The sequence below is a fragment of the Salminus brasiliensis genome, chromosome 18, assembly GCF_030463535.1.
Source record: "Salminus brasiliensis chromosome 18, fSalBra1.hap2, whole genome shotgun sequence".
NCBI lineage: Eukaryota > Metazoa > Chordata > Actinopteri > Characiformes > Bryconidae > Salminus > Salminus brasiliensis.
In genome coordinates, this window is record NC_132895.1 from 10,487,293 (window position 1) to 10,501,994 (window position 14,702).

The window sequence follows — 14,702 nt, forward strand, 5'->3', positions numbered from 1 at the left end:
TTCAGAGCCCCCGCCCCCCCCCCCCAAAAAAAGCTACTCCGTCATAATTTCATAAATGCTTTCTTTTATGTATTTCTCTATTCATCCAGCTGTAGCTAAAGCTTTGCAGATTTCTCTATGATGATATGTTTTCCATATCTCCAGTTCTATCCTATGGTTTAAGCTCACCACCTTGGTTTAGCCTCACAACTGAAGTCATTGTAGCCTCCAGTTTTGGGTAAACTGGTACAGAGCTCAAGGCTAGCCAAAACTGAAGGTGGATTGTCAAGAAGTGAGCTACTTTGCTGAAGGTTTGAAGGTCAATGTTTGTTTTTGACCTCCAAGTGTACTTGCTAACCAAGGAGGGGATTATGAGCCCGTCTGCCTTTCCACTACAATCCCTCAGAGCCTCTCCCCTCTCATCTGTAAGCAGCCGACACAGAGCAGAGTTGCTTTCATCTCTGTATGTTCATCATTTGGGAAAGAGAGACAAGCTCTAAGGTTCACCAGCAGTGTGTGTGTACGACCTCTACGTGAGGGTGGACGTTGATGCGCTCCTAATGTCTCTTTCTGAAGGCCAGATGTTCTGATCACCCCACTCTTGTACCTCACGTCTGCTCACGCCGATCCCATGGAATCACCAGGACCTTTGCTTCCAGCCATACCTGCACATTTTTATCCAGCTCTCATCTAATGGGATTTTGATGGGCGCATCAGTGAAACCTTCAATCGCTCCCGCTTGAAACACCCAATTAGTTTTAAGCTGGTGAGGTTCTTTGAACGTCTCTGCTGAATTATTAATCTGCAGCTGCTCTCTTTACCCTCTTTATTTTGCGCTGGGCTTCACAGCCTGCCTGCACAACAAAAGGGAAGGGAAGAGAAGAGAGATGCCGGGGAAGGATGTTTTCTCTCTCTGCATGAGGACTTCAGGACGAGCGTTGGGTTGTTTATCTTCATAATTGCAAGGTTGCTGCTGAGAAGAATGTGGCACTCTCGGCCGCCAAGGCTTTGAACGCAATAAGTCGTCGCTGTTTAACTGGACGCTGTGGAGTTAAAGTGCAGCCTTTTGATAAATTTTAGTTTTATTTTCCTGCTTCAATTCTGGAGATGATTTTAGCGCCATCGCTCTTGCCCACATTGAATAAGTCAAGGATTTGTCATTTAAAATCTGCACCAATTCTGACACTTGTAGTAATTCTTTCATGTGCTTTATGAAGTGTTTGTAAAGAAGTGCTTTTAGACATGGCGGTGCCTACACAGGGAAATTTATGAAGTCTCTACTTAAGTTCATAAAGCATCCATCACATGCAAGTAATCTTCTGTTGGTGTCTGATCAGTCGAGATAAGGGGAATCATACATCAGACCTTGGCTCATGAATTTTTTATTGCACTTTTATGAATTTGAAAGTTAATGTACGCACAAATCTCAGCTGCCTGTAGCGTTCCTGTACAGCAATGAGAAATCCATGCCTTAGTCTCTGGGAAACGTGTTCATTAATTAAATCTCATCTCATCCCTCGCTCCAACCTTGTCTTTCAGCCCGCGACCATCAAGACCCATGCCATCATCGAGCGGACTGCCAACTTCGTGTGCAAACAAGGGGCCCAGTTTGAGATTGTACTCAAGGCAAAGCAGGCCGGAAACTCTCAGTTCGACTTCCTGCGCTTTGACCATTACTTGAACCCCTACTATAAGCACATTCTTCGGGCCATGAAGGAGGGGCGCTACACACCTGCCTCTGACAGCAAGCAGGACCAGGCACAAGGCAAGTTCCTCCAGACATCAGTTGGTGTACACAAAACTGCCCACACTGATCATGCATATCCTCACGCTGCTTTGGCCATAATTCAAATCTGGCAGCTGTCCAAAATTTACACTGTCCAAATTTCATGATGAATGGACCAATAGAAATGCTCCAGATTCAGATTTGGAATCAAATCTTTTTACGTTGGCTTCCATTAAAAGTTTAAATGTTTGTTTTTTTCCCCCTGTAATTCTGCCGTTTTGGAGATGCAAAGTTTTTGCGCAATAGAGACCTTATAATAGAGCACTTATTTTGAATTTGCTGTTTAAGTATTAAATGAAGTATTTAAGAAAGATTATTATTTCTACATCAGCACCCTGCATTTCTGGCTACAAATTAACACATGAAAATTGTCTCCAGCTGAGAGTGCAGACTTTGCCTTTAGGCAGTGTTAATTGTAACAGACTCTGGGGGGGCGGGGGGGAGCTTGCTGTTGTAACAGCCAACAAAGGGAAATTGACTCATTTAGTAAAATTCTGTAATGTAAAGCAGATGAGCTTCTTTAACCTAAATATATACCAGTATCTGAATATTAGTAGAAAAAGACGGTAAACATATTTTCAGCGGTCACTGGGAGTTATGATACCATCAGTTGAGCTAATTGAATAATTAATTATATTAATTATAATATATATACATATTATCTAGCCATGTGCTAGTTTGGGTCCTACATGACTGCTTGCTCTTTTTTATTTTTTTGTTTTTATTTACTTATAAAAAACATATGCATATATAAATGTTATTTATTTCTATATTTTATATTTTTCCCCATGATAAGAACGTTCTGGAATGATCTTTTCGTTGTTCTGCAGAATCCAAATCTGGAAATTCAGATGACGACGACGACGATGATGATTATGGGGATGGCAGCTATCTTCACCCCAGTCTGTTTGCAACTAAGAAGAGTTCTCGACTGGAGGAGATAATCAAGGTAATAGACTGTTCTGAGCACAACTGGGTCTGCAGACTGAGTCCGTGAGTCCATATATGCTAGCCAGAAAATCCTTTGACCTTAATTTTAAGAATTTCCACTACATGAACATGGTCAACTACAGCATGGGAGTTAGGGGAACATGTTTTTGACAATTTAAAAATCAATAAGGCGGCTGCATATGATGCAAGATTTTAATCGCTGACGCATAATTTACAGTTCTGGGCAGTTTTAGGCACCTCAGCACATTATTTAAAACCACTTATCTCAGCGATGAGAGAGAGAAAGTTTGCTTGTAAAAAAACAAAACAAAAAAAAAAAACCCTCAAGATCACATGAGAACAGTAAAAAGGAAAGAAGGAATTTCTCATGTGGAGAGAGTTTAGTTTCAGATTTCTGGTTATGATTCCATAATCAGCTCATCTGATTTATCATCATTCAGCTCTGATTTCCCAAACTAGGTGTTGGATGATATCTATAAATAAATAACACTGGACTCCTATGAGGGGAGCTTTGGAGATGTTTTAATGAACAGGATGTAAAATGACTGCTTTTAGAATGAATGTTTATTGCATTTATTCATTATTAATTTGTATATACATAAATACAAATAAACACTCACTGCCCAGATAAGGAGCTTTTTCCATTTCACATCTGCTTAAAATGTGTGTAATAAAATGCATAGAAGACACATGAGACGGTGGTGCACATGTATTAGCCTTCTGAATGGACACATTGCCTGAATTTTCATATTTAATCTCATGTTTAAATCTGGTCAAAGAGTTCTTTTTGTTCACACCCCTAAATATTTTGGGGAAAGAAAAAAATACAGTTTATTTAAATGCTATTTAAAGTGATACAGTGACCGTGCAGTACACTGAACTTGGCCCACATTAGTTCAGGTTCAACTTTGGCATATTTCCAGGCTACAACTGAACAGGCAGCCGAAATGACTGCCAGCTTTAATGTTTCTTAAAACCTTTCTGAAACTAGCCCAAAATGTGTGGTTAAAATGTAGTGCTTTTTAATAATCTCTCTAGATAATACCTCCAATACATCTTCTGTGCGATTACTCATATATGCTCTGTGAGAACAGTATTTTAAGACCATTTAAGATCATTTTTAGAACGGTCAGGAATGTGACCTCAAACATTTGATTCTGACCCTTCGGTCACTGTTCATGGATTTGTCCTTAGGTTTCCAGGTATTCAGCACCATAATCAATACCCTCTCAGATTACCAAATGACAGGACACTTTTATGAAGTAGTAAATAGTATTTCCATCTTCAGTTGCATGTTCAAGCTAAGCAGATCATGAATCTGACCCCTGGCCCAATGCCTCCCTTCCTTACTTGGCACTTGTTCAGCCTCTAAACCTGGCAATTAACTAATGAATTGAGTCAGGTGTGTCTGAAGTGGGAATTCACCCAAGAGTACGAACCATGCTTCTGGGATCTGGCTTGAACAACCCGGCCGTAGACAATAGACTGCTGAAATAATTCATTGGTCCAGGAAGCTTGCCTTCTGCTCATGTATACAAAAACTTGATGCCCTTTAGATGCCCTCTGTTTTTATGTGGCTTTTAAGTATTTCTTTAATTGCTTTCCTGACTCTGTTCCAGTATTCCAGACACATATTTGGGAAATGAACAGAGAATTTCTGTTAAGTTGTTATATTTCCTGACACAAATGGGCCTGCTATCAAAGCATCCTACATCAAAGTGCTTTATTCTTTCTTTTTTTGATTTGTTTTATTTTGTTATAGATGCAAATAAGTCATTTTAAAGCCCTCTTGATTTAATATTCTGTATGTTTTGAGTGCCATGAAATAAATAAATGAATAGATAAAAGGCCGTTAAATAAGTCAATATGCTGCTGGATATTTTTTATCCTAATACAAAAGACTTCAGTGCTCATCCTAGCTTTGAGGCTTTCTTTTACAGTTCAAATAATGCAGAGCCTATCATAACTGTAGTTTTGAGGAGACTGTTCTGAAAGTAGTCTGTTGGTACTTCGGACAACTATTTCAAAAAACATTTCACAAATGAGTTTTTCCTTCCCTACTGATTAATGTGATCTGTTACACAGTGTAGCCATTAATGGCCATTGCTTGTGTGCTTTCCACTTTATAAGACGGTAGAGTGTCTGAAGCCAACTGCAGAATGCTGCTAACCAGGCTAAGAGCTGAGAGGGTCTGAAGTAGAGTTGAATCAATGGTGGTTTGTGTCTTCTGAACCACAGGTTTGCAATTGGGGACCTTTGGGAGAGCTGTATTTTTGGTGGAATCAAGGGTGGTTTGGATCTCTTGGACCACAGGCTTGCATTTGGGACCCTCATGAGATTCATATTTTTGTTAGAATCAAGCGTGGTTCAAGGGTGATTGGATGTCCTGGATCTTGGATCTCCTGGACAATTGATACTCTCAGGAGAGCTGTATTCTTTAATTAATTTATTTATTTTTTGTAAGAATCCTGTTTTGGGTCTCCTGGACCACAGGTTTGCAATTAGGACCCTCAAGAGATCCATATTTTTGTGCAACTCACACATTTAATTACCTCTATGACTTTAGAGCTCCTCTTCATATAAATGTTTGTAGACATCACCTCATTCAACGTTCTTACTAAAGGCTATTAATAGTTGTTGCAGTAACCACCTCTGCTCTTCTGGGGAGGCATTGTTGAACTTTGCTGTGAGGATTTAATTGTTTTCAGGCACCAGAGCACTGATGAGGTCAGATTTCGATGTTGGATGATTAGCTGTGGATCTCAAATGGCACTCCAAAGGTATTGGATGAAGCTTCAGTACTCCAGAGAATGTAGTTCCTCTGCTCTACAGCCCAGTGCTTGGGGGCTTTATAGCCCTTTTGCTGATGCTTGGCATTGGGCTTGGTGACCTTAGACTTGTGTACAGCTGCTCAAGAAGATCTCACTCTGTTGCCAGTGCTTTTGTATGGAAATGATATGAGCAGTGTGTGCTGTAGCAGCAGTTGGGGCACCTTAAGGTAGATGAGTTCACTAATAACACAGAGGGTCTGGACACTTTGGACATATGGTATGTGTTTGGAGCTAAAATGGCATAAAAATATGCACCAGGACTGCCTACGCGCTGAAAGTTATAAATATGCTTTGCATGTTACATAAAGTTATACAGTGCTGGTGTGGAAAAGTAAAGCTTTTTTGTTCTGTAGCCCCTACAGGTCATGGACCCAGACCACCCTTTGGCAGCGCTAGTCCGCAAGGCCAAGGAGAAGAACGGATCCATAGCATTGACTGTTAAGCCAGAGGAAGAGCTGGCACCCCCGGTGCAACCCGCACCACCAGATTACACCACCGATCGTGAGTACAACCTCTCATCCCCACAGCAGGCAGCAGGTAGATATTTAAACTGACAAATTATCTAATAAAAACCTTTGTGGCGGAATAGCTGTATCAGAGTGTAGGCGGCGGAGCCCACTGTTTTCCCACTGTGCCTTTTATTGCGGTGTTGCAGTGCATCATTAAAGAATATGATCTAATCCAATATGCTTCCTCGGTTTAGAACACTGGAAATACCAGATTAATGGAGCCTTATTTCCTTTTAAACAAACTTTTGTTCACACAGCCCATCATTCTGCTGCCAAATTCTCAGCCATCTGATAAATGACAGACTGATTGTGAATGATGCTTGAGGATACCCTTGAAGAGAGTGGCAGTGATGTAAACCCTGCTCAGAAATGAATGGCACTTTCAAGCTAGGCAGTCACTTAAAACCTGAGCTGAATGAATCATTAAATTAAGCTCCATGTCTGGTAGACTGGAGAGCTGCCCTTAAGGTTCTACCTTTTTCTCATCCATGTGATTCAGCCCTACCTTTCCTCGGGTTCCCTCCTCAATCTTTGGGACCGTTCTTTAATTTAGTTTTTAACCACAGCGCTTGAAATGAGACTTCCTGCATCACAGGGGTGTTCTTCCTGAAGAACGAACACAGCGCTGAAATGAATGTGCTGCTGATATTGCAGTCATTAGCACAATTTCCTAATAATTGGTGTAATTACAGGATACTTGGTTCTTTGTCCCCGGAGGTTGAATATCTTAATTTTGCAGCTCCCGTAAGTTTGTCTAATGGCTAGTGTTTTACAGGTTGTACAGAATAAGAGTAATTCCTCGCATTCTCTTCTGTAGCAGAACTGGAAAATGAGTGCTTGCTCAGAGAGGCAGTTCAGACTAACCACTTATTCTCTATTAGCCCAAGTGGTTTTATTCGAGAAGGCTTGAAATTGGGTTGCCATGGGTAACAAGATCAGCATCCATTTTTAGAATTTTTAACCATTGTAGCACATCTGAAAGTTCTTGTGAGGTGCTGTCGTCCAGGTCCAACACCTGCCCCCCCTCTCCACTTTGGCTTTTGGCAGGAAGAAACATGCTTCACAGCCAACTTTTTTTTGTTTTTGTTTTTTTGTTTTTTTTAAACCTCGGTAATTCATGTCTTTAATCATATTAAGCGCAATCAATTAACATTAATACCATATACCGCAGTATTTCTTAAAATGAGGACGGTATTTCTGCGCTGTGTCTATCTAGTTCACAGCCAAATAACTGTGTGCTCTCAGGTATGAGGCTTTATCCTCCAAGCATGTGTGATTTGAGCCACAGGTTAGCTGGAACACACAGCCAGTATAAGGTTATGAGTAACCTTGTAAGTCACTCTGGATAAGAGTGTCAGCTAAATGCCATAAAGGATGTTTACCCCGCTGGCTAACTTGGCTAAGACTAGATAGCCATCTGCCTATCCAAACACGACAGAACCTTCGCTTTTGTTACTCCTAATACCAGTCACTGGACTTCGCTCTCTGAGTTTTTATCATCAACACTTGCGAAAGGTACTACCGTATACTGCGCTATTATTTTAGAAAAAACTGTACTGCAAGGTCCAAGCTGCGGTGTGAACCGAACCGTGGCTAGTTTGTACACCCTTACACCCCTAGACCCCATGTAATGTTCAATTAAGTGACTGTCAGGAGAAATTTACAGGAGCCCAAACCACGTGAAGCAGTTCAGTGGGAGGGCACTCTCAGTTTGGATCCTGTCTAGCTCCCCAGAAGCAGAGGACCTTAGCTAAAGCTGACCTGTGTTCATCTTTAACTATCCGTTTAACTATCCGTGCCGCTCCCATCATCCCAGCATGCCCCGCTCGTCACCGGTGATTCACCTTCGCACCACTCTGCACACCCCACAGACCCACTCGGCTCGCCAAGGCGTGCACCTCTCCACTTCAAGATGCAGCCTTTTAGCCATTTCACACTGCTAAGGAAGAATCACTCCTTCATTTGGCAGGGTTGGGTTGTTCGCAGTGCGTTTAGTTCTTTATTAATGCAATTTATTTATTGCGAAGACAGTCGGGAGAGGCGACCTTTGCTCTGCTGGAGAGCGCCGCCGCCAAGGGTGCAGTCCCAGCCGAATGAGCCGTGGCGTTTTATTTTCCGATGATAAATTGTTGGATATTATAAAATGGGCCATTTATTTCCACATAACCTTCTGCAGGGTGCTTTGTACGTTGAGAGTTGATGTCCCAGTTTTCAGTTTATAGAACAGAGAGAGACTTCGGAGAGCTTCAGCCAGTCTTATTCTTTTAGCTCCTGCCTCCGAGTGACCCTGTTTGACTCACCTGCAGTCATCAGCACAGAGTTATGTTTGTCAGGTTTCAGCTCCATTAGGCATCAATGAGCTTAGCTTTCGTATAGACGGTGAGGACTCATCTTTCCCCCTAATTAAACACGCCATGCTCGTTTTTACCATTGAGCGTGGTTCAGTCTCAGCCTGCTACAGGTTTCTGCGCAGTGTCCTCGAGTGTGTGCTGGCACGTTACCGTACTCTCCTGGCTAATCCTTCTGAAACAGCTCTCTCATCAAATCCAACAGCACATGCCATGAGCTCAGCCCTGTTTGGTGTCATAGGAAGGCAATTTGATGGATTTGCTTCCATCACAGAAACAGAAAGCTTTACCAGACCGAGTTGGAATGAAGGCCGCACCATAATGGGATAAATAAATACTGTAAAAACTGTATGAAATAAATTAAATACCCTTCTACTACAGAAGCGATGTCCTCTGCCTGTAGATGTCATCTCTCCCCAACTTGACATCCCAAAGCTACTGATGGTTGTGTTCCTGTCCAATCCTCTTCCCCCAGGTTTTATTTCACCCCCGCCTGCTCCCATGCGCCATTGTTCACCTATTGCCATTGTTCAAAACGACCCACTCAGGCCGTCCAGAATAACAATGTAGGCTAAATCTCAAATTGACCCCTAGCTCAGCAAGTAAACTGGCTAGGTAATCAACTGAAGAATAGTCCAATCAAAATGGCCCATTCTCCCAGTTGTTCTCAGTTATTCTGCTCAGTTTTTCTACTCCCCGCTGGGCTATGGGTCGATTTGAAATTCAGCCACAATCTATGTGATGCACCCCACTTGATGATCTGTTCTTCTTGTTCTTTGCTGAGAGCATGCAAAGACTTTTACAATGAAGCAGTATTGATTAGATTGTTGCTGCTATGCTATAATAGTAAACTAAAAACTAGTCAACTCTGGTAGGGCTGGGTATTGGCACATCTTCATGAGACGGTATGCATAGCATTATAAGCAATGCTCTACACTGTCAAAAGTAAAGGCTATAAAAGGGTCTGTGAGCGATTCTATAGAAGACTGGTTTTTGGTTCCAAAAAAGAAACAACCTGCCTAATTTTGTTTGGGTCCTCCTCATGCTGACAGATCAGCTCTTCTGCGGCTTCTGCTGCTGTAGCTCTTCTGTGGGATCAGACCCGACCAGCTTTTGCTCCCCATTCACATAAATGAGCCTCGGGTGCCCATGACCTTGTCGCTAGTTTACCAGTTGTCATTCCCTGGACTGCTTTTGGTAGGTACTGACCACTGCATACCAGGAACAGACCCGCCTGACCCGTCTTATGTTTTACAGATGCTCTGACTGATTCTTATGCTTACCCATTTTTCCTGCTTCCAACACATCACCTCTAACTGACCGTTCACTTGCTGCCTAATATGAACAGGTACTTCCTTTCACATCAGTGGTTTTAATATTATGGCCTTAAAGCTTGAAGGTTTGTGTACAGTACTGATCCTTCACTCCTAATTCCCCACTTTCTGCCCGATCCAGTCCTTTACACCTTAATTTTGTTTACACCTCTCAGACAAATGTATAAAAAAAGAAAGAAAAGAAAAAGTGGCTTAGAAGCTACTCTGTGATTATTTTTGTAGAACAGTTGTAGTTCACTCTGAGGGGGCTCCTCAGAGCAGAGGTTAGTTTAGGGGGTGTGTGTGTGAGCGAGTCTGTGGGTGTAAAATCAATGGTGAACAACAAAACGCTTACCAACACAAGTCACAGATCACATGCAGCACTGAAAGCCCATCCACTCTGTATTTAGCACTGTCCTAAAGCAGCTCTGCAAACTTGGAGACAACATGCTGAACTAAACTGTGTCCATGAAATTGAGGGATAAAGGATGACACAAGCCTTAAAGCAGCATTATGCAAGAATTGGTAGTTCTTTAGCCACAATGGGGAAGTCACACTTTAAACCACCCCTTAAGAAAGATATGCTTGTGTGCATTTCTGGATATTTGTGGGAGATACAGAACCGCCACTGAAGGGGAAAGAAGCATGAGGACTGAGGTGGTAGATAATACAGGATATTACAGAAATTCCCGTCAGTGCTGCCCTGCCCGCTTCACCAAAGTTCACACAGTGCAGTTCGCAGTGTGCTGAGGCTGGAGCTGCAACCATAGAGATGCTATTCTCACTATTACAGGTCAGTGGAGCATCAGCATGATTTTGAAGCTGTAAGGTAATTAAGGCTACACAATGTTGCTTTAATGACTTTTAGTAAAGGATACGCACCTGATTCATGACCACCCAGAGCCTGCAACGTGTGGAAGGGGTGAAACCCAGAGGTCAACACTTTCTTCAGTGATTCAGCTGGGTGTAGGACTACGCCCCATGTGCCAGCTAACTAGCTGTGCTCTCCACTCTGAATTTTCTGACCAGTTCACTTCAGTATGGCTGTATCTCGGCACATGTTGCCACAAGCTTATCCAGGATATATTGCGGTATTAACATTTTGATAACAGCTCTAAACTCTAAACCATTTTCTCATGGATTGATCTCTGTTCTTCGAGTCCACATAACATAAAATCCATAACTGCCAGTGGCTGCTCACATCACAAAAGCTGGAGTTGGGTCTCACACGGTTCTCCTACGTTTATGCTTACACAACAGAGAAAGGGTTCAATTCAGGCTGTAGCTATGTGATGTATGGTGTGTGTGTGTGTGTGTGGGGTGTTAGGATATGAATTTTCACTGTAAGTACCATGCTAAGGGTTATAAGAGGCCTGGGGTACTGGGTCACTTCAGCAGTGTTGTTGTTGAGATCAGTCATTCATATCTCCTCTTGCGTTTGTGTATTCATTTAGCAGACGTTTCTTATCCTTAGCGACTTTCGAAATCTACACACATCAGCCACAGAATCACAGGGTCGTCGTTGTCCCCTCCCTTTGACTGTTTTCTCAGCTCTTGCAAGCAGATCTGTTCTGGGTTTGCCATCGAATGTATACATGAATAGGCTGTTTGTTTAATAAATAAGTCATAAATAGTTCATAACAGCCTGGTTTGAGCTACAGGGAGTCTATTGGAGTCTCATCTTTGCTCTGAAGTCACTCTGCTTTATTTATGAACAGTCTGAATGGCTGTACAGCTAATGTTTGTGTTTACGACATGAAGTAATTAAGTCATTCCCAGCATTGCTGCAATCATTTAGTTCTGTAAAGAAATGTGAAAAAGGGATGTTTAGGAACTGTTGACTCTATTTTGCAGTTTTACAGTTGCAAAGTAGTCAATTAGCAGTTGTACAGTAACTGTGCTTTACCTGGGAGGTACAAGGTTAGTTTTTCTAGTTGTTTCCCTCAGGAGTCGACTGCTGTGATGCTCTTTGTTTTTTTTTTTACAGAGATCATTCTGTGTAAATGTGATCTGCAGGATAGTATGTAGTGTTTACCTGGTGTTTAACAAACTTATTTGGACATCACAATCACTTTCAGTCATTATTGTAAATACAAGCTTTTTATTTTGAGGGTCTGTCATGATAATTACATTATCGACTGATCATATAATGCCATGGACTCTGGATTTTGCTGACCTGTGTGTGTGTGCATAGCTTCACTCTATAGGACAGTGATTTATATTGTGTAGGAATTACGTGCAGTGAGCACTATGATAAATGTGTCAATAACAACACCTCCATTCTCACAGAGCAGCCTGCTCTTAAGAGGAATCTGTACGTATGCGACTAAAAGACCATTTCAGGTTTTGTACAAACGTGTACTAAGTGGACTGTCGTACGTATGCATGCATTACTGATGCAACCCAGACACACAGAAATGAAATGTTTTGAACAAAGAATGTTAGAAAGCAGCCAGTGAAGTTTTATTACCTGAACCTAAACCTAAGCTTATCAACCTAATTCTAACCTAAACCTAGCCTAAACTTAATCTAACCTGACCTAAACTTAATCTAAACCAAATGCTAAATTTAACCGTAGTAGAATTAGAAATTCTCATTGTTTCTGCAGGAGTTTCTATCCAATCTATTCTTTTTTTAAGAGGCTCCTTAACAGTGTAAAAATGTAAAAGGTAAGGGTGTACAGCGAAATGTGTCCTCTACATTTGACCCATCTGTGGTAGTGAACACACACCCAGAGCGGTGGGCAGCCAACTCCAGTGCAAGGAGGGTGAAGGGCTTTGCTCAAGGGCCCAACAGTGGCAGCTTGCTGAGCCCGGTTATCAAACCCACAACCCTGTCATCAATAGCCCAGATCTCTAACCGCTGAGCCACCACTGCTCTAAAAGGTTGTCCTCCTTTGAGCTGGATGTCTATAGCATCACTTTCCCCCCCCCAATTCTTCTGGCAGATAGGTTAAATGCATTTGGCAAATCGGCACCCCCAGTGCACAGGAGCTAATGTGTGAATCATAAAATATGTGGGAAATATCTTTTGAGCTACTGTTAGGAATTTCTCATAGTCGTATATAATAATAACACGGAAAATGTGTTACTCTTTCAAACTTTCTGGCTGGAATTGTGCAGCCTTTGGGCAGAACACGCATTAGCCTCAAGTAAGTCCACAGCTGGGGTGTGGGAACATTTTCGGTTTGAAGCTGAATGAGCGAGAAGCGCCCATGAACTTGAACAAGCTGGTATGTTGACAGCTTAACAGCTGTGGCAACAAAGAGTGGTAAGATGTGTCTATGTTTTCTGAGCTGGAAACGCAAGCCGCAGGTGGAGTGGGGTCTTCTCGTCAGTTGTCCATTATGGATGCCTTTGCTCGACAGTGGAAATATAGAAGTTACAGGATAATGCAAGCTCAGATAGTGCAACTTGCTATATAGCTGAAGAGGTGCTGCCATTAAACACTGTCAAAAAAACGAACCTGCATCTCCCGAACTATTAATCATTTCAGTAAAGTTTCATTATTGCAGTCAGTTCATTATCATTTGCCATAACTGCATTATTAATATTGTACTTTTTATTGTACTATTGTTTTGTATAATTGCATAATTATTGTACTGCTAAATTTGTCATTCAGTGACCTAAAATGGTCCTAAAACCACAATATAATTTGTCGCAGTTATTTCTGGAACAATTTATAGCCCAAAATAAAAAAATAAATAGTGACAGGCCTGCTTGCAGCATTCACCATGTGCATATTTTATAATATTGTTTAGTTTTGGTTCCTGAAATCTGTTTTTCTGTTCTTTTTACTAGTGTAGAGAATTCACAGACAGTTGCCAGCATTACCCTGAGCTCAGTTACAGTAAACACACACACACACACACACACACACACACAGAGTTCAGACGTGGTAAATGCAGCCGTGTCCAGACCCTGATGCTCCTTTCCTCCCACTTGCGCTGCTCTGTTACAGCTGCCTTTGAAGTGAGGCTGCAATCAAACGGAAAGCTAAACTGGCATGAATGAGCGCGGGTGAAGACTAGCGGTCTGGCTCTGGCACGGGGTTAGAAAAGCTCTGGCACAGAGGCATGCTGTGGAGATATCATTACTGCCACTGCTGGGACGTTGAAAATTAATTGTTTGCTGGGTTGGTAGTGTGGTTTTGTTGGGTTTTTTGTTAGTTTCTTTTTTTTTTTTTTTTTTGCTGTTGTCTTGAATGTTTCAGGCTCAGTCTTGTGCTTACAGTTCATTTAAATGTGCATTGTTTGTGCAGTGAGCTGGAAAATAATCCAAAACATTTGAATTTGAAACCCTGGTTCACATGATTGCCTTAAATGTTCTGCACTAACTGTGCTGTAATTTGCATTACTTGGGTTCTTGTGTGTTCATTTTGAAGAGTTCCACTGAATGTACCATTTTCTGCATAATACAGTCAGTGGGTTATAATGGGAGTCATTCAGAGCAGGACTTTGCTGGTAACACAGCTTGAATAATAGTTTGAATAACCACTTTTGAGTGGAACATGTCCTCTGAAAACCACAGCTGCTTTAGAGGTGCAGTCTAAAGGACGTTTCAACACAAAGTCTAGACCAGGGTCCAAACCAAGGGCCATGTTCTTGTTGCACTGTGTAGATTTGCTCCATTTTCATACATTTTCTTCAAGTTGACCATTGACTTGTTCATTGGACCAAATTTCAGCCAAGTACTCCATCTCCATCTCCTTCCCTGTCCATATGCCCATGCCGCTCATGTTCACTTATTGTCTGGTTCTTTTGCTTACTGGGAGACATTGTCCTGACTTCGAACCATCCCATAAAAAAAGTGTTTCTACACTGCAAACAACATCTGGACCGAGACCACCTCTGTTGGTCGGACCATGGTTCCAGGCCCCTTATACTCCTGCCCTTGTGGTATGGACCAAACAAAGTAGGTGTACAAGCACCTTGCTCTGAATTGGCCATGGGAGTAAACGCATCAGTGACTGACTGTAATTAGTAG

General features: G+C 41.9%; 1 protein-coding gene across 1 annotated transcript in view; it reads left to right on the top strand.

Moving 5' to 3' along the window:
- Positions 1-14,702, top strand: part of sfswap (splicing factor SWAP) — a 125,048-nt gene that overhangs the window by 11,034 nt on the left and 99,312 nt on the right. Inside the window, exons 5-7 of the mRNA XM_072661297.1 lie at positions 1,519-1,744; positions 2,596-2,714; positions 5,901-6,048. Of these exons, the coding sequence (XP_072517398.1) occupies positions 1,519-1,744; positions 2,596-2,714; positions 5,901-6,048 (493 nt within the window). The remainder of the gene's footprint in view (positions 1-1,518; positions 1,745-2,595; positions 2,715-5,900; positions 6,049-14,702) is intronic.